The 25,341-nt window shown below is 41.8% G+C and overlaps 1 protein-coding gene across 1 annotated transcript in view; it reads right to left on the bottom strand.

Annotated features, from left to right (window-relative positions):
• Window positions 1-24,832, bottom strand: part of MAN2A1 (mannosidase alpha class 2A member 1) — a 157,817-nt gene extending 132,985 nt beyond the window's left edge. Inside the window, exons 1-2 of the mRNA XM_040239693.1 lie at window positions 24,521-24,832; window positions 17,509-17,653 (exon numbers count right to left, since the gene is read on the bottom strand). Coding sequence (XP_040095627.1) covers window positions 17,509-17,653; window positions 24,521-24,766 — 391 coding nt within the window. The 5' untranslated portion in view covers window positions 24,767-24,832. The remainder of the gene's footprint in view (window positions 1-17,508; window positions 17,654-24,520) is intronic.
• Window positions 24,833-25,341: the final 509 nt, after the last annotated feature.

Raw genomic sequence — 25,341 nt, forward strand, 5'->3', positions numbered from 1 at the left:
GCACCCACAAAGTGATGGCTATTGGAGCTATGAGCCAGATAGGATATAGTTTAGAATAGTCTTTAAAGAACTTTCTTGATCTGGGACATTTTTAAGCTAGTTTGTCACCAAAGAATACCACCTGAATAATTCAACGTTTCCATACTGAGTAAAAAGCCTGTACCTACAGAAAACTCAAAAATACCTTAGGAATTAGTGGTTTACACAGAATTCCGTCTTGCTTAACAAAGGAATGAACCCGGACCCTGCCCCAGAGCACTGAGGCCAGGATCTACACCCAGATTCCCAAGGACAAGCAAAGAAACCACCCTATCCTGAAATGGAGATGCCCTAATTCCCTGCTCACCATGCAGCGCCCGGAGACACAAAGCTATCCAGTGCTCAGACCCAAGCCCCGGACACACTACAGCACTTGATGGCGTGGCTGCCGCTGCTGCTGCTGCTACAACCATCATCAGCCTTTAACTCCCCAAGCCCCGGACACGCTACAGCACTTGACGGCGTGGCTGCCGCTGCTGCTGCTGCTACAACCATCATCAGCCTTTAACTCCAGTGTTCTTGCCTGGAAAATCCCATGGGGGAGGTGTGGGGAGGCCTGGTAGGCTGAAGTCCATGGGGTCGCTAAGAGTCAGACACAACTGAGCGAATTCACTTTCACACATTGGAGAAGGAAATGGCAACCCACTCTAGCGTTCTTGCCTGGAGAATCCCAGGGACGGGGGAGCCTGCTGGGCTGCCATCTATGGGGTCGGGTTGCAGAGTCGGAAACAACTGAAGCAACTTAGCAGCAGCAGAAGCAGCAGCCTTTAACTACCCAAGCCCAGGACACACTACAGCACTTGATGGCGTGGCTGCCACTGCTGTTATTATTATAATCATCATCAGCCTTTAATTACCCTTTAATTACCCTTTTCACATCTCTATAATCAAACCAGGTCAAAGGAGAAATAAAAGGTATTCCTAACATCCAATTTTGAAAAGTATACAATTTATTTAAAAATTAAATAAACTGCTCCACATCTTAACCATACTGGTTACCCAATACATTAGCACAAAACTCATTCTATGTCCCTTTAATGGGCTGGATCTGTCCTCTTGAAATGCATGCGTTGAAGTCCTAACAGCCAGTAACTTCAGAATATGACTGCATTTGGACATAATTTCGCCAAAGAGGGGCTTCCCTGGTGGCTCAAAAGGTAAAGCGTCTGCCTGCAATGCAAGAGACCTTGGTTCGATCCCCGGGTCAGGAAGATTTCCTGGAGAAGGAAATGGCAACCCAGTCTATTACTCTTGCCAGAAAATTCCATCGACAGAGGAGCCCGGTAGGCTACAGTCCATGGGATAGCAAAGAGTCTCACGTGACTGAGCGACTTCCCTTGTCTCTAAAGAGGTGATGAAGATAAAATGATGTCATGAGAATGGAGCCTAACCCAGTACTGGCATAACTTGCTTTATCGCACTTTGCTTGTTTTGCTTCACAGATGTTGCATTTTTTACAAATAGAAGGTTTGTGGCAACCCTCTGTCAAACAAATAGATCAGTGCCATCATTCCAACAGCATTTGCTCACTTTATGTGTCTGTCACACTTCAGTAATTCTATTTTAAAATTTTTAATGGTAATCATATGTGTTACCATGAACTGTAAGCAATGATCTTGATGTTACACCTGCAATTGTTCTGGGGTTCCACGAACCACAGCTGTATAAGACAGTGAATTGAATGTTCTGACTGCTCTAAAGACCATTCTTCATCTCCCCCTCTCCTCCAGCTTCCCTATTCCCTGAGACAAAATAAAATTGAAAGTAGACCAATTAATAGCCCTACAATGTCCTCTTAAGTATTCAAGTGAAAGGAATATTCCCATGTCCCTCACTTTTAATCAGAAGCTAGAAATGATTAACCTTAGTAAGAAAAGTTTGTTGAAAGCCAAGATGGCCAAAAGCTAGATGAATTGCCCTGCAATAGCCAAGCGATGAATGCAAAGGAAAAGTTCTTAAAGGAAATGAAAGCTGCTACTCCAATGAACACATGAACAATAAAAAGCTAAACAGCCTTACTGCTGATATGGAGAAGTTTTGGTGGTCTGGATAGAAGATCAAACTGGTAACACATTCTCTTAAGTCAAAGCCAAACCTAGACCAAGGCCTAACTCTCCCCAGTTCTATGCTGAGAGAGTTGAGGAAGATAAAGAAGAAAAGTCTGAAGCTGGTAGAGGCTGGTTCACGAGGTTCAAAGAAAGAAGCCGTCTCCGTAACATACAAGTACACCAGCAAGGGAAACGGCAAGTGCGAATGTAGAAGCTGCAGCAAGTTACCCAGGAAAACCTAGCTCAGGTCAGGAATGGAGGTGGCTGCATTGAACAGGACATTCGCAATGCAGATGAGAGAGCGTTCTATTGGAGGGAGATGCCATCTCAGACTTTCTTAGCTACAAAAGAGAAATCAATGCCTGGCTGCAAAGCCCCACAGGCCAGGCTGACTGACTTGTTAGGGGATAATGTAGCTGGTGACTTGAAGTTAAAGCCAGTGCTCATTTACCATTCCAAAAGTCCGAGGGCCCTTAAGAATTATGCAAATCTATTCTGTCTGTGCTCTATAAATGGAAGAGCAAGCTTAGATAACAGCACGTATGTTTACCATAGGATGTACTGAATATTTTAAGCCCATTACTGAAATCTTCTACTCAGAAAATAAGATTCTTTTCAAAACAGTCCTGCTTATTCGCAATGGTCAGCTGGTCACGCAGGATCTCTGATGGAGATACACAACCACATTCACAGTGGTTTCATGCCCACTCATACAGCATCCATTCGGCAGCTCATGGACCAGGCACTAACTTTGACTTTCAAGTCTAATGCTTTGAGAAACACCTTCCGTGAGACTATACAGCTGTCGTAGATGGTGATTTCTCTGATGGGTCAGAGCCAAGTCAATTGAAAAACTTCTGGAAAAAACTGACCATTTTAGATGCCATTATTAACATCTGCGAGAAGGAAACGGCAACCCACTCCAGTGCTCTTGCCTGGAGAATCCCAGGGACGGGGGAGCCTGGTGGGCTGCCGTCTACGGGGTCGCACAGAGTCAGACATGACTGAAGCAACTTAGCAGCAGCATTAACATCTGCAATTCATGGGAAGAGGTCAAAATATCAATGCAACAGGATTTGGGGGCGTACTGACTCCAATCTTCACGGATAATTTCAGGGGTTCAAGACTTTAGCAGAGGAAGTTACTGTAAATGCGTAGAACTAACAGTGGAGCCCGAAGGGAACTTCCCCGGCAGTCCAGTGGTTAGGACTCCAGAAGACCCTGGGGAGTCCCCTGGACTGCAGGAGATCAAACCCGTCAATTCTAAAGGAAACAGCCCCGAACAGTCATTGGAAGGACCGATGCTGAAGCTGCAGCTCCAATCCTTTGGCCACCTGATGCGAACAGCCAACTCACTGGAAAAGACCCCGATGCTGGGAAAGACTGAAGGCGGGAGGAGACGGGGACGACAGAGGACGAGATGGTCGGATTTTCTCACCAACTAAATGGACATGAATTTGAGCAAACCCTGGGAGATGATGAAGGACGGGGAGGCCTGGCGTGCTGCAGTCCCTGGGGTCGCAAGGAGTCAGACACGACTGAGCGACTGAACGACTGAACAACAAAGACGTCACATCTACCACTTTCTACCTAAGTTTTAACAAAAGTCAAAATTAATCCCCATTATTTGGCTTATAAACTCAATTAAAGAAAAGAACTATGAACAGTGAAATGACTCTGCAATTAATTTAATAATGAAATACCAGCATAAGAGGCAAATTTAGAAGAAACGGTCCTTATGAAGTTTAATAAGTTAGAGACTTTTTAAAAATACAACTACTTATTTTCATCAGTTATATTTTGTGATGCACTCAGCCCATTTCAAAGAATAGTTTATCAGGGGAGTGTTCATAGAGGAATCACAGTGACTGAGTAATCCATTTTGCCTTCAACACTTCATTCGTCCTTCAACAATCATGCAGACAACATGTCACAGATATTGACGTGAGCCTAAAGACGAGCTCAGAGATGTCGACTTAAAAGGCTCCATAAAACTCGTCTACAACAGATATGAATAGCACTACAATACAGCACAATTAATGTAGAATGAACAGAAAGATAGCCTCTTGCAGTTTTCAATACTGAGTAATATAACAGTAAATTAGCTTTTATTGCTCTTATACAATAGGGTAATCAAGTATTCCCTTTTACACTGAATTGACTCTTTCTTCTCTAAATTACTGTAAAACTCCAACTGTATATTAACATGAGACCAGTCACAAAGATAGCATTTTATAAAAACTTGTATGGGATGAATTTTTGTGATATAAAATTACATTCCTATGTCAAGATTTAATAATCTTGAGACATTCAGATGCAAACTGATTTACTTAAATGGTCAATTCACAGCCTTTTTCTTTCCCTTGAATATACTTAGAAATTGAAACAGGGCTAGAACAGCATTAAGAATACCTTTCAATTTATCCTTTTTCATTCTAACAACACCATCACCCATAAAACAGCTAATCACTATTTTAAATAAGTGGGGAAATGTTAAAAACAAAGAGTACACAATTAGAAGTTTTATTCAGCCATCATAATTTCAAAGTCACTATCACTATTTTATCAGAAAAAATTTTAATTTCTAAAATATAAAAATAACACAGTTGAAAACTATTGCTTATTCTTAATCATAAGCAAATACACACCTAATAACTGTTCACTAACAAAACACAATTTATTTTTTAAATTGTGGACTTCTGATCTAGCTTACAGTCTGCACGCTTTGTGGGATCTGAGCGTCTGAGGAGCGCTTTGTCTGTCTGGTAGAGGGCACATACAGGACCAGCCAGGGGCCTCGGCAGGAGCGCCTGCCCTGCGCACTGGACCCCAGGGGTCTCCCTGCTCCTCCTCTGAGCCCACCCTTTCCACATGACAAACCCACCAGGCAAAGGCCATGCCCAGCCACTGTCCTCACCACCCAGCCCTGTCCTTCTGCGTCCCCGGGGCTTGGCCCGTGCCTGGTCACCCACAGCCAGCTCCGCGAGCCCCCCCGGGGCCTTCTGTGTCCCCAGGGCTTGGCCATGCCTGGTCACCCACAGCAAGCTCTGCAGCACACAGCCCTGCCCTTCTGCATCCTCGGGGCTTGGCCCGTGCCTGGTCGCCCCGCAGCCAGCTCCGTGAGCCCCCCAGGGCCTTCTGCTAGGCCAGCCCTGCCAGGGCAGGTGGCCACGCGGGTGGCCGCGAGCCCGGCAGCAGCCAGGACGTGCAGTCTGCACGGGTGTGGGAAGAGGGCTGCAGTGTCCGCAAGAAGCACCCTCCTGCGTTCAGACCGGGCCGGGCTGCCCAGAGGCCAACGCCCCCCGACAGCAGCAGCACAGCCAATGCAGAAGTGGAGCCCAAACGCTCTGAACCCTCACTTGGCCTTCCAGATCACTGAGCCATTATATCCTAAGGCAATCGGAAAAGATCTGTTTTATTTAGCAATGTGTTCGTTTGATTTATAACATTTAAATGTTTCAACATAGTGTTTGAGGGCCTCCATGTACTTTTGCCCCAGGTCATGCAAGTTTTAGAAGTGAGCCTAGATAAACACTACAAGCTGAACTTCAAACAAGTCAGTTCTCACGACTCTAGCACCCGGTATAGTCCACAACAGCAAAAGGTCAGTAAGTGCTTGATAGATGAATGAACTGTATGGCCAAAAGGACTGGGGGAAAAAAATGCCAGCAGAGAAAAAAATGCAAATTTACTACTTCAGCTGAAAATGAGACCAAAGGTCAAAGACACCACATACTACTAGCTCTATTACGTTCACGGTCCTGATACTAACCTGATAATCTCTGAACAACATCTCCAAGTTTCTGTTTTATATTTATAAATGCTCTGTCAGCCCTAAGATGATTTAAAATACACACATCCAGAAGAAGGCATGCCCCTCAAATCATTGTTACACTGTTATGGTTTTAATTGCTACAATAATGACTTTTTAATGAGTACATTAATTCCACTCAAATAGGTACCAACTGTTAAGAAAACATAAAAAGATTCTGAGATATATCCAGATAATAAACAATGAAAAACAATCCAACACGCTTCAAGTTATTTCCATTTTAACATAATATTTTCAAATTGAAAAATAGTAGTAGGGTTCATTAAAAAAGAAAGCTCCTTTATTTTAGTAATTAAGTTATTCTATATTAACAAATGATCAACAAGTTTCTTACATCACTTGTCAAACCTTTCAATGTTCAACTGCAACATCCAATCCTACACTTAAGGGGTTACAAACAACTTTAACTGATGTTACCATAACTCATAGGCTGATTAATTTTAATTCCAATATTTCTAGTACAAAATAACCTTACTTTTCCCCCTGATAAACTGTGAAAGAGTTTTAATTAACTTTCTGTTCTGGTTTATTCACTCAAACACAATCCAAGCATCTAATAATGACAAAGCAATAAAGTTAAGTTGGATGAAAACATTTTACAGTGAAAATATTAAAAAAACACTGTGGGAATAAAGAAATGCTACGTTCCTATTAGAAGAATAGAAGAGAGATTCTTAGATTAGACGTCATTTGATTAGAGAGAAAGGAGGCAAGAGGAGACGGAAAAGACATTAAGCCGTGAAATGATGTATCAATTTCAGGGAACAGAAGGCAGCTGGGTATGGCCTCACTGCATCTTACACAGAGGGAATACAGTAAGATACTGAATAAACAGAAGTGAGTTCAGACACGGAAAATCTTCTAAACCATCCTTGTTTCTCACCAAAAACTTAGAAGGAAGAAAGTTAAGGTTTTCTGAGCTGGGTTTTCAAAACTATCTGTACTGTGTGTGTAAAGTGAAAGAAAGTGAAGTCACTCAGTTGTATCCGACTCTTTGCAACCCCATGGACAGTAGCCTACCAGACTCTGCCGTCCATGGGATTTTCCAGGCAAGAATACTGGAGTGGGCTGCCATTTCCTTCTCCAGGGGATCTTCCCAAACCAAGGATCGAACCCGGGTCTCCTGCATTGCAGACAAACGCTTTACCGTCTGAGCCACAGGTAACAGATAAACTAACAAGGTAAAACAGACCGTGCAGAAGCGTGCCAGCTACGATGGACTGTGCAGAAGTGGGGCTGAGAGGAGCTACCCCACGTCTGAGGTCAGTGGTGGCTGCCGAGAGGAGCTATGCCACATCCGAGGTCAGGGGTGGCCGCCGAGAGGAACAACCCCAGGTCCAAGGAGCTGCAGCTGCTTGGGTGCAGGAGGGCCGAGAGGAGCTACTCCACGTTCAGGGTCAGGAGGGACGACCTCGTCCAAGGTAAGGAGCACTGGCTGCATTTTGCTGGTGCAGCCATGAAGAGATACCCCATGATCAAGGTAAGAGAAACCCAAAGGGGATGGTAGGTGTTGCGAGACAGCATCAGAGGGCAGACACACTGAAACCATACTCACGGAAAACTCGCCAATCTGATCACACGGACCACAGCCTTGTCTAACTCAATGAAACTAACCCATGCCCTATGGGGCCACCCAAGATGGACAGGTCATGGTGGAGAGGACTGACAGAATGTGGGCCACTGGAGAAGGGAATGGCAAACCATTTCAGTATTCTTGCCTTGAGAACCCCATGAACACTATGAAACAGCAAAATGATACGATACTGAAAGAGGAACTCCCCAGGTCAGTAGGTGCTCAATATGCTACTAGAGATCAGTGGAGAAATAACTCCAGAAAGAATGAAGAGATGGAGCCAAAGCAAAAACAGTACTCAGCTGTGGATGTGACTGGTGATAGAAGCAAGGTCCGATGCTGTAAAAAGCAATATTGCATAGGAACCTGGAATTTCAGGTCCATGAATCAAGGCAAATTGGAAGTGATCAAACAGGAGATGGCAAGAGTGAACAGCGACATTTTAGGAATCAGCAAACTAAAATGGACTGGAATGGGTGAATTTAACTCAGATGACCATTGTATCTACTACTGCGGGCAGGAATCCCTCAGAAGAAATGGAGTAGCCATCATGGTCAACAGAAAAGTCCAAAATGCAGTACTTGGATGCAATCTCAAAAACGACAGAATGACCTCTGTTCGTTTCCAAGGCAAACCATTCAATATCACAGTAATCCAAGTCTATGCCCCAATCAGTAACACTGAAGAAGCTGAGGTTGAACGGTTCTATGAAGACCTACAAGAACTTTTAGAACTAACACCCAAAAAAAAGATGTCCTTTTCATTATAGGGGACTGGAATACAAAAGTAGTAAGTCAAGAAACACCTGGGTAACCGGCAAATTTGGCCTTGGAGTGCGGAATGAGGCAGGGCAAAGACTAATAGACTTTTGCCAAGAGAATGCACTGGTCATAGCAAACACCCTCTTCCAACAACACAAGAGAAGACTCTACACATGGACATCACCAGATGGTCAACACCGAAATCAGACTGATTATATTCTTTGCAGCCAAAGATGGAGAAGCTCTATACAGTCAGCAAAAACAAGACTGGGAGCTGACTGTGGCTCAGATCATGGACTCCTTATTGCCAAATTCACACTTAAATTGAAGAAAGTAGGGAAAACCGCTAGACCATTCAGGTATGACTTAAATCAAATCCCTTATGACTATACAGTGGAAGTGAGAAATAGATTTAAGGGCCTAGATCTGATAGACAGAGTGCCTGATGAACTATGAATGAGGTTCGTGACATTGTACAGGAGACAGGGATCAAGACCATCCCCATGGAAAAGAAATGCAAAAAAGCAAAATGGCTGTCTGGGGAGGCTTACAAATAGCTGTGAAAAGAAGAGAAGTGAAAAGCAAAGGAGAAAAGGAAAGAATTCCCATTTGAATAGAAATAGTTCCAAAGAATAGAAAGGAGAGATAAGAAAGCCTTCCTTAGCTATCAATGCAAAGAAATAGAGGAAAACAACAGAATGGGAAAGACTAGAGATCTCTTCAAGAAAATTAGAGACACCAAGGGAACATTTCATACAAAGATGGGCTCGATAAAGGACAGAAATGGTATGGACCTAACAGAAGCAGAAGATATTAAGAAGAGGTGGCAAGAATACACAGAAGAACTGTACAAAAAAGATCTTCACGACTCAGATGATCATGATGGTGTGATCACTCACCTAGAGCCAGACATCCTGGAATGTGAAGTCAAGTGGGCCTTAGGAAGCATCACTATGAACAAAGCTAGTGGAGGTGATGGAATTCCAGTTGAGCTATTTCAAATCCTAAAAGATGATGCTGTGAAAGTGCTGTACTCAATATGCCAGCAAATTTGGAAAACTCAGCAGTGGCCGCAGGACTGGAAAAAGTCAGTTTTCATTCCAATCCCAAAGAAAGGCAATGTCAAAGAATGCTCAAACTACCACACAATTGCACTCATCTCACACGCTAGTAAAGTAATGCTCAAAATTCTCCAAACCAGGCTTCAGCAATACGAGAACCGTAAACTTCCAGATGTTCAAGCTGGTTTTAGAAAAGACAAAGGAACCAGAGATCAAATTGCCAACATCCACTGGATCATCGAAAAAGCAAGAGAGTTCCAGAAAAACTTCTATTTCTGCTTTATTGACTATGCCAAAGCCTTTGACTGTGTGGATCACAATAAACTGGAAAATCCTGAAAGAGAAGGGCATACCAGATCACCTGACCTGCCTCTTGAGAAACCTATATGCAGGTCAGGAAGCAAGTTAGAACTGGACATGGAACAACAGACTGGTTCCAAACAGGAAAAGGAGTACATCAAGGCTGTATATTGTCACCCTGCTTATTTAATGTCTATGCAGAGTACATCATGAGAAACGCTGGGCTGGAAGAAGCACAGCTGGAATCAAGACTGTCAGGAGAAATATCAATAACCTCAGATATGCAGATGACACCATCCTTATGGCAGAAAGTGAAGAAGAACTAAAGAGCCTCTTGATGAAGGTGAAAGAGAAGAGTGAAAAAGTTGGCTTAAAGCTGAACATTCAGAAAATTAAGATCATGGCATCTGATCCCATCACTTCATGGGAAATAGATGGGGAAACAGTGAAAACAGTGTCAGACTTTATTTTGTTGGTCTCTAAAATGACTGCAGATGGTGACTGCAGCCATGAAATTAAAAGACGATCACTCCTTGGAAGAAAAGTTATGACCACCCTAGACAGCATATTCAAAAGCAGAGATATTACTTTGCCCACAAAGGTCCATCTATTCAAGGCTATGGTTTTTCCTGTGATCATGTATGGATGTGAGAGTTGGACTGTGAAGAAGGCTTAGCACTGAAGAATTGATGCTTTTGAACTGTGGTGTTGGAGAAGACTCTTGAGAGTCCCTTGGACTGCAAGGAGATCCAACCAGTCCATTCTGAAGGAGATCAACCCTGGGATTTCTTTGGAAGGAATGATGCTAAGGCTGAAACTCCAGTACTTTGGCCACCTCATGCGAAGAGTTGACTCATTGGAAAAGACTCTGATGCTGGGAGGGATTGGGGGCAGGAGGAGAAGGGGACGACCGAGGATGAGATGGCTGGATGGCATCACGGACTCGATGGGCGTGAGTCTGAGTGAACTCCGGAAGTTGGTGATGGACAGGGAGGCCTGGTGTGTTGCGATTCATGGGGTCGCCAAGAGTCGGACACGACTGAGCAACTGAACTGAACTGAACAAGGTAAAATAGGAGAAAAACAAGACATGAGGCCACTGCAAGCATTCTGCTAAATATGGTGATGGATCTCAGTGGAAACAAATACAGGGAAATAGAGGCCAAGAAGGCACAGTGAGGGGAACTGAGTAATTAAATTTTCAGAAGAGAGTAGAAGCAGAGTCAAAAATGAAGATGAGTCTTTGAAAACTTACAAACCTGCTGATTCTCCAAATGCTTTTCCACTCAGATATCCAAGATAAGCCAACCTTTTTGCCAGCCGATTCAGAATCATCTGTTAGTTTTTAAAAACATATCGCTTCACTTCCATTAACTTGTTTGAGATACAGCATTTTTTCTAACCTATGTAAGATGCTGTCACTGGAAATCCTACCCAAACCGCAAGAACCCTTTGCGTTACTGTCAGGATAGCTGGGTTTGGTTCACACGCAGCTGTGTAATGACCAAATGTGACCCCTTTCTGCATTGCTTTTCTAAATGCCCTTTAAAAGGCCTGCACACCTTGATATCTGACACCTGCAATTGTGAGATCACCCTCCAAAGTATTTTCTACATCTGTGCTTCCCTGTGTTACTTCCCTCCTGTGTTAAGAATTTCATCCATGAGTTTTTATCTGAACCAAATGAGGACACTTCTGGACTAGTAAGTGGTGTCCAATCAAAGTTTGGTCATTTGAAATAATGAAAAGTATCTACGAGAGACAATATTCCTTTGGAGGCATTACTCTTGGGATATGTTATGAGCAAGCCAATACGGGGCAAATTATCAAAGTTTCTAGAAGAAATCATTTAAAAGCTGGAAAATACTGCTTCTCAATCAGTTTCCAATTGCACAGTATGTAGCAATGAGAAAAACCACTCACCGTTTCATGTACTAATGTCGTATTTAAGGACTAAGCCATCTGTTTCAATAAGGACAAAAGGAAAGAAAGAAAGGATAGCATACAGTGCAGTGAGGTGTCCACTTCAGCCACAGTCACTAAGATGTTTTACAGGATTAATACTAAAGTAGCTGACCTTTGGCTTAGAAACTTAAAGCCATTCTTCTAGAAGCTCTTTCTGTGGTCTCACAAGTATTACGTGCAAGAGGCCATATTAAAATAGTTGTGAATTCTGATTCCAGACCCAGGGCACCTGGGTTCAGACCCGGCCCTGCCACAGACACATTGCTTACCCTCTGTGCTGTCTCAGCTTGCTTTGCTTTTTCATCTGTGAAATGAGGGTGAAAACACGATTTTTATCATCAAGTCACTGCCAGGATTGACGGATTCCAAGCATGGCTCAGACAGCACAGCATCTGCCTGCAGTGCAGGGAGACCCGGGCTCACCCCTCGGTCGGGAAGGCTCCCGGAGCAGGAAGCGGCAGCCCACTCCAAGAGACGTGCCTGGAGAACCCCAGGGACAGAGAAGCCTAGAGGGCTACAGTCTATGGGGTCACAAGAGTCAGACACGACTGAGCGCCTCACACACACACACAATACCTAGAACAGTGCCTGGAACTTGATAAATTTCCATTGTACCAGCAGTCAGTTGTATAGCCAGCATAGTGGTGAGCTCTGAAGCGCCCAGGAATGAAGACAGACAAAAGTAATCAAAAAGGGGAAGTGGAAGATGTTTAATGATTACCTACATTTCAGGTGCTACCTGTTGTGCTCCTAAAGAATACAGTCTAGTGAGAGCCCAAACAATCAGACTTTTTTCCCTCTAAAAAGGAATATCAATATACCAAGTGTAGAGATCTCTTAAAAACAAATGCCAAAATTTCTTAACATTTAAGAGTGCCAGATAAAATACAGGACGACAGGTTAAATTTGAGCTTCAGATAAATAATAACTGTTTAGTACACGTGTGTACCATATGATATTGCAGCACATGTAAAAAATTACGCATTGTTTACAGGAAGTTAAAATGTAAATGAGCAGCCTGTTGTTGTTTTTTTTCCCCAGCTAAATCTGGCAACTCTATTAACAAACCAAAGTTCAGATAAACGTGCTGAATTAGGCACTGCCCATAAAGCAAGAAGAAGAGGAATAGCAGCATCCTCTGAACTGAAAGCATCTTAAGAGGCAGTATAGCAAATGGAAAGGACATGGGCTTAGAATCAGGCAAATCTGAGCCCACTTCCCATCCTCGGCCACTTTTACCTGTTCAACGTTGAAAGCAACTACACCGGCCCCAGCCCCACTGTCCCCGCCGGGGAGATGGGGTTTGCAGGCACCGCTCGTCAGGGCTGCAGGACAGGTTACCCTGGAAGATGCACACCAGCACTCCCTGAGGCAAGACGGCAGTGAGGGCCACAGTGTCTCAGCCCCAGAAACGCAGAGTTCCCGGACAGCAGCCAAAACTAAAGAACTCACCCCACCCCACAATAACCGAACAGGGAAACACACGTGGTCCCCACTGCGGCCACAGACACCGCTCGCCTTCTCCCGACCGCCTCCTTCCCCCGGCGGTCTCCTTCGGCAGCCTGAGCTCGGTCCCCACGGCCTTTCGCCTGCATGGACGTTCACTCACCCACGGAGAACCAGAAATGTTCTCTCCAGACTGTGCGTAACAGCATTTGAACAGAAGAGCTGGGAAATAACATTACCCTGTGACGTCCTCACATTTCTCTTTTCCACAGACTTTTTAAGAATAACGATACATAAACAAATTCATTTCAAATTATCATATAACACAAAATGCAAAAATTGTTCTCTTAATTTTCAAAAAAAGGCTGAAAACCCTACACACTCATTTCAGTCAAACGTTCTGCACAAGAACCGAAAACTCATGAAAGTAACTTATTTTCCAGCGCGACTCTTCCCTCTGTTTTGGCGTCGCACCACATGGGGGGATTATTTTCTAATGTTCATTTTACAAATTGCTTAACTAGCAATATGCTGTCCAGTTTTTCATTTAGTACACCTTATCTTCTCTCTACACACCTTTTTCCTTGGAAGGAAAATTAACTATTTCCACAGTTAACTAGCAGGAAGCAAAGAATTAAGATTATAGATATAAAGGTGCTGTAATGGTGTTTTAATCAGCCTATTAAATACAACATGAACATGTATCAATCAACTAACATTTAATTTCATGGTCTATGATTCAAAACTTCAAAAGCATAACGGTACACAATTATCAGCATTTACTTAATTCCTTTCCAAGTCTGTTTTAACTCATGTAAACCATATAAAATATTACATGATAATTGTTACATGTCCTTATGTACTGGAAGAAGACATAGTTAGAAATTTTATTAATATATAAATATAATTTGAAATGTACCTTTTCAATTCAATCCACAAAGAAAAATATCTCCATACACAACAATGCAGGAACATAATTTTTTAAGTATGGTGACTTAACATAGGAATTTCCTAAAAATTTATTTCAAATACTTCTAGCCCCAACAGACAAAACTCCACTGATGAAATCAACTACTGGGCTAAAGTTTGTTTTAAATTGTTGCTGCAGAAAAGGAAAAGCTCTCTATAATTTCATTTACAAGTAAACTGCACATTCATTTAGGAGTATTATACAAATACTTCCCATCACAGAGCCGCCACACATTAACTTGGAATATAATATGTGTACATACTCATCTCTTTTCCTCTACTGAAGAGTGGTTTTTCGTGATCTCAATGATTCAGTTTTTTACAGAATAATTTAGTTCTCTAGAATCTATTTTTGTTAAGAAGTAATGAAAATTAAGTCAGCAGGTTCTTTAGCATTTTGCTCCATAGCAAAAATTGCTTTACTTTTAAAAGGTCTGTTTCTGACTCTTACTTTTGACTCAAGTGGAGAAGGGCCTAAGGGTAAAGGTCATTAACATCTTTCACCAAGACAAAAAGATTCAACTGTGGTTGCTAGGATACCAACAGACAGATTCATTCATTAGTCAGAAACAATTATTCAGAATGCCTTCTCACAGAACAACATACTAACTGCAACAGGAAGCTTAATGCAAACAAATTTTAAAAGGCAGAGACAGTCCCTGCCCTTTAAGAGCTTAATATCATTTGTTATTGGTATTCAAAATTATACAGTGCACTTTAAAGAAGCCATTGTTTAAAGGAATGGAAATAAGTAGACAACAAGAAGGAGGGCAGTTAAAAGTATAGGCCAAAGAATAAGTCAACTGTTTCATCTGAGTCCGCAGAATCAGATTCCTTTGTTCATTAGCTTATTTAACTGAATGAGTCTGTACTATGTGCCGGTTACTGTTTGAGGTATTAACAACCCAGTGGTTAATAAGACAAAGTTCAAGCCCTCATTGAGCTTACACTCCAGTAAGAAGACCAATCGAAAGTCTGTATCTGTGCTGATATGCAGGCATGAAGTGTGTGTGTGTGCACACAGTGTGAAAAAGTTGTGGAGGGGCATGGAGGCAAGTTAGTGAAGACTTTACACATACTTAGCGAAGACTATATGCCAGCTATGGGGCTAGGCAATGAGGACAGCGCGTAACAAGAGACCCATGTTCTCTGCCACTCTGCTGATCCAGGGAAACCAACAGGGAAGTACTCTGGTGCCACTTACTGCCTGTGTAACCTTGGCAAGCTGGTAACACCATCATCATGAACAGTGGCACTAACCTTCAAAAGTTATTGTCAGCATTAGCTGTTTATAAAACATCTGGCACACTGCCTGGTAACTACAGATTTTATTATTTCAGTTAAGAGCCTATATTATAGAATAACATGAAATGAGATCAGTGGAAATTGAGGATGGCAGAAAAGAGGAAAGGATAATAAAGGTCTCTAAAAAATAAAAAAGAAAGGAGAGTTGTGTTCACATGAGGAGGTCTTGTGAAACACACTGGTAAGTGTATTTATAAACCTATAAGGAATTCCTTGGAACTCCTATTATGGATTTGGAATTATGGAAACATAATGGAATCACATCACAAACCCAATTAAGTGATAAGAATTAAACTATACATGATTGGCAGAGAAAAGAGGAGAGAACAATTTAAACAATAAAACCCGCTTGGCCACTATCTCACTCAGTGAAGGGATATTTCAGAGTAAGTGAGATTTATAGGAAAAAAAAAAATCTGCAGTCCTACGGTCTCAGGTCCCATACGTGAAGTGTGAGCGCCTCACCTCAATGAGTGAATCCAAATATAAATGAAGATAGTATGTCCTTCATAAGTGTCCCCTAAATGCAAATGTACTATTTCATCTGGTGCTCAAGTGGGTAAATAAACAGCAAAAGAAATTTTCATTAGGTATGATTTTCATCACCTTCTGCATCTACTTTCTAACTCAATCTCGCTTAAGATGCTGCCCCACCTACACGACCTCCGTTTCATAGATACACAAATAAGCAAGCCCGAGGACACCTGGAGGGCTGCCTCACTCAGGCTGGCCCCAACCTCTCCAGCCTCGACACGGCGGGGCTTTTTTGCATGCTTCGCCGCTCAGTCGTGTCTGACTCTTTGTGGCCCTTTGTACTGTAGTCAGCCAGGCTCCTCTGTCCACGGGATTTTTCAGGCAAGAACACTGGAGTGGGTTGCCATTTCCTTCTCCAGGGGATCTTCCCAACTGAGGGACAGAACCTGTGTCTCCTGCGTTGCAGGCGGATTCTTTACCTGCTGAGGTGACGACTTAAAACACATAAGAGGAAATGTGAATGAGACAAATAGAGCGAGACGAAGACATCAAGACCAAAGACAAGGGGCCAAATCAGAAGCCGGTGCGCAGCGACCGCTCACCACAAACTTTCAGAATATTGAGTTCATATATATATATGGAACACTTCTCACACTAACTACTGCAGTACCCTAGAGATGCACACGTTTCAGCGCCCAAGCTCTATCTTGCAGACCATCTTTCACATCTGAAAACAGTGTGCGTGGGCAAACACACACGTGCAAGGCTTCACCAGAGCACATGTCCAGTCATAAAGTAACAAGCTCTACTGTCGTAGAAAGAAATACACAGAAATAAACTAGTGGAAAAGAATGTGACAGAACTGAATGTTGAGAGCAAACACATGCAAAGTAGTAAATGAATACTGTGCCTCTGACAGTAACAGTGAGACTGAGAAAAATAACAAACAGAAGCATAAGTCAGTCAGTCCTTCAAAAGAAGTCTTTGGAAGTACATTTCAAAAAATCCTGCAGCTTAATTCATGGGTCACTTACTCATTACCAGTCCTCACACTAACGAGCATTGAATTACATTTCCCATTATCATTTTAGCAACTTTCCTCTACCTTGGGTGGAGAAATCTCTGGCCCCAATAAATACCAAAAGGTGTCACATGAACGAATATCAACATTAATGGTGATGACCGCAGCTGTCCTTGGACTGTGCAACACGCCTTTAACCTTTCACTCTGTGAAGTGAATACTTTGCCCTGTCTCTACCTGGGAAAAACCTCACTCTGGCCTAAAGTTGTCTAACACTGTTGGGGTTGGGATCACACCCATGCATGCTTGAAATCAAGGCTCTTAACCACTTTTATGCTGTTTCTATATTTTAAAGATACAAACCTTACCATGAGCATTCTGCATTTTCTAATGCAGAGTTTATGGACATAAAATAATTCTCTCACACAATATTTAAGAAGTAACCAAAATGAACTATCACTACCTTAAATGCATGTAACTTTTCATCTCCCAAAGCTAAGACCTTCTTGTGTTTATTCCTATTTCATAGTGCACAAGTATTATCCTTGAATGGCCCATAAACTGATAAAATGACAACACTGTGACATACAAAATATGTTAAAAGTCAGAGAATAACATCCCAAAAATTTGAAAAGTAGGTTTCCCCCATTCTCATTAAAAGACTCTGGGCCTACAAGGACTTACTAACGTCCGGATTTCTGAAGTGCACTTTTACCTGGGTCATTATGGGAGTGAGGTACCACGAACACTTGAAGGGGCTGAGAGTCCCATTCATCAGGCTTGTAAGTGATGTCAAATCCTTGCTTCCAAACTCCACCATCCGGATTGTCAAAAGGAATTAGACTGTAAACATCCAACATCTAAAAACAGAAAGACAAAAAAAGTTAAGTTTAATTATGTATGCATGTGTGTTGGTAAGTCATGTCCAGCTGTTTATGACCCCATGGACTGTAGTTTGGCAGGCTCCTCTGTCCATGGAATTCTCCAGGCAAGAATACTGGAGTGGGTTGCTGTTCCCTTCTCCAGTTAATCATGCATAACCATTATTAATTTAAACTTAATGTTGGGAATATTTGCTCAAAACTACTTGTTGCTGTACTCTGTATGTATGTATTTAAAAAATGAAGCTACTTCTGTAGACCTTAACTAAAGAGGCTAAGGCAGAACACATTTTACCATCACTCAAAGGGTTAAAATAAAGGTTAAAATTCTGCTACATAATAAACCAGATAAATAACCCCATTCCTCTTTTGTTCCTAATATAAAATAGCTTCATTCAATTCCTCTTCCCCTACTTTACTTCCAATACAATTTAATAGAAAAGGATGGGAACTGAAGAGCTAACAAAAAATTTCATTATGATTAAATATTTTAGCATTTTCAAACAAAGTACTGAAAATTATTTTACAATTTGTCTTTATTTTACAACCAATCTCCTATATTTTAAATTCTATATCTGAATGGAAATGGATCTATAGATATTCTTTAATTTAGCTTATGTATGTTTACCTTTTTTATACTAAAAATAAAACTATAACAGGGTCAGCTAGGTTTAAAATAATTTTTTTTAAATTGAGATTCAGCTTTTAAGTGTTCAAATGTTTGCTAAGTTCTAACGTAGTATTTCTTCTAAATAATAATCCATTTGGGGAAAAAAATATTACAAGAAAACAAAGCCAAACAAACCTAAAGACTTACTTTTCATACTCTCTGTGATTCTAAGTGTGAAAAAGAATACAACCCTCCTTTGGTAAAATTTAAACTACTTGAGAAATTACATCCTAATTAATACATAAATGGGTTACGAAACAATTTTTTAAGATAACAAGCAAATTATACGAAAGTGAACACAAAATATTTTAAGAAAATAACATACCTTTCACTTGGAAACTTACAACGTAAATAAAATGCCCCCAAAGATAAGAAGGGATGCCTGTGAAGCTGCAGGAAGACGAGACAGTCCCCGCTAGCCCTGCGGGTCCCTCTCAGGCCCTGCAGCTCCCAGTGCCCTGCTGCCTCGCTCTGCCTGAGCTCCGTGACTGCTCTGCAACTCCTTTCTAGCTGGCCCAGATTTAAGACTACCCCCAAAAAAGATTTTATTTTCCCTTTAAAGGTACTTAATTAAAACCTAAACACAGCCAAGCCCAGGATCCGCATCCCATCTGAACCTGGCCACATACTAGCTGATGAGGCTGGAACGCAGAGCCAACCCCACCAGCTTCTGGCTTAACAAGTGGGCCACGGCCTCGAGAGCATATCATGCTCTCTGTCCCCAAGAGTCAGTGGACGCTTCCACACTGAAGCAAGGCCGGAGCCAGCTCCTTTTGCCCAACTTTAAAATATTCACTCCTTGGGGTCCTGCACCAAGATCCAGTTTCCGGTCCAAGGTACAATGTTAAAATAGCTCTTTGTCAATTTGTAGAACGGAGTAAATATGAGTGACACATCCAAAGCTGAAGGAAGGCAGAGTCCTTTCTTACCTGAGTTCTCAGCACCACTACCCTCTGAGAACAGTGCTACTGGAGGAAACAACTGCATTACAAACACCCAAACAAGCATTCTGGCAAACCAATATAATGCAAGCTAAGTACATACTTTAAATGTCTCTGATAAAGTGAACTCGGAAACCTGAGTTCAAGACGGTGGAGCAGAAGATGCGCTCATCTCCTCCTGCCAGAGCACCAAAATCACAACTAGGTGCTGAACAGCCATCGATAGGACACCGGAACCTAACAAAAAAAGACACTCCGTGTCCAAAGACAAAGACGACGACACAGCAAGATGTAGCAGGGGCACAATCACGGTAAAGTCAAATCCCATACCTGTCGGGGTGAAGAGTGAAGTCGCTCAGTGGTGTCCAGCTCTTTGTGACCCTGTGGACTGTGTCTCACCAGGCTCCTCTGTCCATGGGATTCTCCAGGCAAGAATACTGGAGTGGGTGGCCATTTCCTTCTCCAGGGGATCTTCCCAACCCAGGGATCGAACCTGGGTCTCCCGCATTGCAAGCAGACGCTTTACCCTCTGCGCCACCAGGGAAGTCATCGGGGTGGGTGACCCACACCTTTGGGAAGGTTCAGAACCCCACGTCATGCTTCACGCTTCCCAGGCTGGGGACCCTACAAAGGGACGGGAACCCCCAGGGTCTCTGACCTTGAAGGCCAGCAGGGTTTGAGCACAAGACTCCCACAGGACTGAGGAAAGCAAAGATTTCAGTCTTGGAGGACACAAACAGAACCTTGTGCACACCGAGACTCAGAGGAAAGGAGCAGCGACCCCACAGGAGACTGAGCCAGAGCTACCTGATAGTGCTGGGGGGTCTCCTGCGGAGGCCTGGGTCAGCAACGGCTCGCTACGGGCACCAGGGGACTGGCAGCAGCTGTCTGGGAAGGTCCCCTTTGGCATAAACTCTCTCGGAGGTCCCCAATAACCCAATCACAGAGCCAGCAGACCCAAGGGCTGGCTGGCCTCAGGCCAAAAGGCTACCGGGGAAGGAGTGCAAATCCAGCAGATAATTGGATTAAAGCTTTACTGAGCAAGGCACTGCCCACCAGAGCATGACCCAGGTTTTTCCACCACCAGGCCCTCCCATCATGAAGCTTACACAAGGTTCTTAGCCTCCTCCATCAGAAGGCAGACAGAAGAAGCAAGAAGAACCACAATCCCACAGCGACTAAACCAAAATCACCATGAAAAAGCAGAAAGTTATGTCCCAGATGAAGGGACAAGACAAAAACCCCAGAAAAATAACTAAATGAAGTGGAAATAGGCAACCTTCCAGAAAAAGAATTCAGAATAATGATAGTGAATATAATTCAGGATCTCAGGAAAAGAATGGAGGCAAAGACTGAGAAGATGCAAACAGCATATACCAAAGACCTACAGTGGACGTGTTCTGGGTGGACACCGGGAGCTGGGGAGGGAGGCCTGGCGCGCTGCAGCTCATGGGGCCGCAAAGAGTCGGGCGTGACTGAGCGACTACAAGAACTAAAGAACAGAGAAGAGTAACTGAGGCAGAAGCACAGATAGATGGCCTGGAGAACAGAATGGTGGAAATCACTACTGCAGAACAGAATACAGAAAAAAGAATGAAAGGAAATGAGGACAGCCTGAGAGACCTCTGGACAACATTTAATGCACCAAAATTCACATTATAGGGATCCCAGAAGGAGGAGAGAGAAAGAAAAGGCCTGAGAAAATATTTGAAGAGGTAATAGTTGAAAATTTCCCTAATACAGGAATCAACCAAGTCCAGGAAGCACAGAGTCTCAGGCAGGATAAACCCAAGGAAGAACACAACAAGATACATAGTAATCAAACTGAAAAAAATTAAAGACAGAGATAAAATATTAAAAGCAACAAGGGAAAAATGACAAATAACACACAAGGGAATTCCCATCAGGATACCAGCTGATTTCTCAACAGAAGCTCTACAAGCCAGAAGAGACCTTCCCAACCCAGGGATCGAACTCTGGTCTACATGTCAAGAATTACCTTATATGCAAATGGAATAAATGCACCAACCAAAAGACACAGCCTGGCTTAGCAGACGAAAACACGTGTGGGTGTGCGTTTCCACTCAGCACGTCACTCGGCCTGACCCCTAAACTGCACGCGGTCACCTTACACTGTTGGATTCACCAAGCTCCCATTATACCTCGCAACTGTAACCTACCCAATTTTTTGCACAGATTTTATCTTTTGTCTGGCAATTGATGGTGAGAACTAACAAACATCTTTTACTATTGTGCTGACGTAATTATTGCTCACTCAGTACCACTGTATCATGATTGGTCAACAGAAAAACCATAGGCGGAATTCTGTGTCACCAAAGCTGCCATTTAATAGAAAGACCTGTAATCACTTTCTGAAATTTAGATGCCCAGCAGAATTATTTCAGTATCTTTTTCAAATACAAATGTCCAGGTACTGCTTTTTTGCCAGAGGTCCAGATAGGTTTCTGATGAGCAGTCCTGTCTAAAAGCAGCCGGACTGTCTGAGAGCCTTTTCCTTCTCGAGCTCATTTCACTTTTTCATGCTCAGTGTTCCCACTTAGCTTAGTTCATGTTTTCCAATTTCTCCATCAATTTTGGGTTTTTTTAAGGTTCTTTCTCAAGCCTTTTTCAAGCATATTAGAAAAGCTTTTGTATACATATATATATATGAATAACATGTATGTATTTTAGAAAACTTATGAATCTTTGCCTAACTAAAAAGTTTATGACATTTTGATTCCACTTGTTTGACTTAGTATGAATAGAATGCTAGGTTTCTAATTTTAAAAAATAGATATGCAATAAGCAACAAAGGTTTTCTGTATAACACAGGGAACGACAGTATCTTCTAATAACCTATAATGGAAAATAATTTCACAAATAACATATAACTGAATCACACACACACACAAAAAGAATTCTACTTTCTGAAATTTAGTTATGTCTACCTTTTTGCCAGCTTTTCTAAATGTCCCATGCACATCTAAAACCAATGTGTGAAATACAAAACATTAAATATATTTGTGCAGGATATGATTAATATAAATTAATTAAATCACTGCAGATGGTGATTGTAGCCATGAAATCAAAAGACACTTACTCCTTGGAAGGAAAGTTATGACCAACCTAGACAGCATATTCAAAAGCAGAGACATTACTTTGCCAGCAAAGGTCCATCTAGTCAAGGCTATGGTTTTTCCAGTGATCATGTATGGATGTGAGAGTTGGACTATAAAGAAGCTGAGTGCTGAAGAATTGATGCTTTTGAACTGTGGTGTTGGAGAAGACTCTTGAGAGTCCCTTAGACTGCAAGGAGATCCAACCAGTCCATCCTAAAGAAGATCAGTCCTGGGTGTTCATTGGAAGGACTGATGCTGAAGCTGAAATTCCAATACTTTGGCCACCTCATGCGCAGAACTGACTCATTTAAAAAGACCCTGATGCTAGAAAAGACTGAAGGCAGGAGAAGGGGATGACAGAGGATGAGATGGTTGGAATGTATCACTGACTTGATGGACATGAGTTTGAGTAAACTCCAGGAGTTGGTGATGGACAGGGAGGCCTGGCATGCTGGAATCTATGGGGTGACCAAGAGTTGGACACAACTAAGTGACTAAGCTGAACTGAATTAAACATAAATCAATTATATTTAAATTATTAATGACATCATTCAAGATGCTCCTATTCTTATTTTTTCTGCACTTGATATTCTCAGAGAAATATTAGCACATCTCATTATGATTTTATATTTTTCTTTTCCCTCATATTTCTTCTGATTTCTCCTTTACACATCTTTGCTTCTTTATTGTTAAGGTGCCTAATGATTTATGTCATCTATCTTCTTTGTGAATTGTACCTTCTATCATTAAAAACATTCATCTTTGTTTCATTTTTAAAAAAAAGAATCCAGGGTAGAGGAAAGTCTCTGTAAATAAATGCAAAAGTGTAAAGAAAATAAAATCATACTACCTAGATAGTAAAAAATAAACAAATAAATAAATGAAAGATAGAAGTTATTTGAAATCCAAAATGCAATATCTCAAAATTAAAATCCAGTAATTATTATCTGAAAGTAGCCTTAAATATTACTGGGCAGCAAACTAAAAATAGTAGAAATAAAAACAGGATCAAACTGAAATTCATAAATAAATCCTTTATAAGAAAGGAAATCAATCAGAAAAATGAATAGCCTTATAGATCATAAAGAGAATGAGAATATCTCATGAAAATGGTCAAACTTATCATGTTTAGGGAAATATATATCCCTAAACATCACACACACACACACGCGCGCGCGCGTACACATACACACACGTGTGTGTACACACATGTATATACATGTATCTGTACATGTGTGCATGTATCATATGTATACATATATGTGATATGTGTATATGTTTATATAGATTTATTTTATATATATATAATATATATATGTATATATATTTATGTATATAAATATATATTTCCCTAAACTGATTATGTTTAGGGAAATATGTATCAACTTCCTTTTAAATAACTGCATAACTAATTTTTAAAATACAGCTCTGACTAAACCAAAAAAAGGAAAATAGTTGAAATTAATTTTGATGATATATTTTAACCCAATATATTCAAAATATTACCATCCCAATACATAATCAAAATAAAATAAGCAAGATATTTTACATTCTTCTTTCCACACTAAATCTTCAACACTCTGTGTGGATATCAGTGCATATCTCAACTCAGACTCGCCAGACTTGGCATGCCGCACAACCACAGGTGGCCCGCACCGTCCATCCTGGACAGCCCTAGAGCTCTTCCCTTCCCCTCGCACACAGGCATATGCAGTAAAAAGAAGGCAACAGTACACTGTGTGAGACCTGTGATGTATAACAGATATACAGAAAGAGTAGGGCTTTTCTTGTAATCTCTAAAGGAAGGGGGAAAAATTCTCTTTGCCAAGATTTAAACCTCTAAAGGTCTTCAACTAATATAGAAAATAAAACCTAAGAAGCACACAGAAAAGGCCATAGTCACACAGTATAAAACAAAGACAAACTAGGAGAAACACAGAATTACAGAATTTTATCACTAAAAAGAACATCAATGATCATGTGACCAATTAAATGATTTTACAAAAATAGAAACTGTCGTCCAAAGAATTTAGCAACTATAAACAGGTACCAAATCAAATCTAAAAAGACAAAAACAAATCAAATCCCAGTGCTTATTAATGAATGCATACATTACCTGCACATCTGAACTGTGACTTCCACTTTGTGAAGCAAACAGGCAGTCTCCAGGGTCAACTGTGAGGGACGAATGTTTCGCTGGCAGAAGAGGAGAGCCAGCACCGTGGCTGAAGTTGCCTTTTGAGTTTTTCGTACCATCCTCCACAGATTCACTCAAATTGATGACCGAGTCTCTAATATTTGAGATGATTTCATTATTCTCAGCTAGCAAACGTTCCAAATGGTCTATTTTTTCTTGCAACATTGAAAGCTGGCCCTATAATAAAAAAGAAAAAGACAGCTATATGAAACTCTAAGATAGCTCTACTAAGACAGACAACATTTTTCTTTAAACTATGTGCCTGACCAAGAGGGTAGCCACTCACCCTTCACTTTTCTCTTTTCTCAGTGGCGTCACTGACAGCATGAGCAGCTGGCAGGGTCAAACGCCAGTGAACAGCAGAAAGCCTTCTCCATGGCTGCAACCCTTATTTAGTCACATTTTAAAATGTGCAAAGCACAGACCAAGAATATTTGGGCCTATATTTCCTATTGCCCCAAACCCAGTCCTAAAAGACCTTCAGGCCTCTAAAATCACTAAGTGCAATGCCATATTACATTCAGGTACAAAATTTTAAACTGAGGTTCAAACGAGCCCAGTCACTTAAAAGAGCAAAACAGCGTGAACTGGACAACGAGCGACCCGCCCCAACCAGCCACACTGGTGCACAACCCTGAACGGGAGCCGCCATCAACAGGAGCCTCTCGCCGGCTCTTCCAGTGGGCTGTGCTAAAAGAAGCCGGGCGCGGGTCTCCCCAGCAGCTGCCCTGGGGGCCATT

This window comes from Oryx dammah, unplaced genomic scaffold, assembly GCF_014754425.2.
Source record: "Oryx dammah isolate SB20612 unplaced genomic scaffold, SCBI_Odam_1.1 HiC_scaffold_5, whole genome shotgun sequence".
Classification (NCBI taxonomy): domain Eukaryota; kingdom Metazoa; phylum Chordata; class Mammalia; order Artiodactyla; family Bovidae; genus Oryx; species Oryx dammah.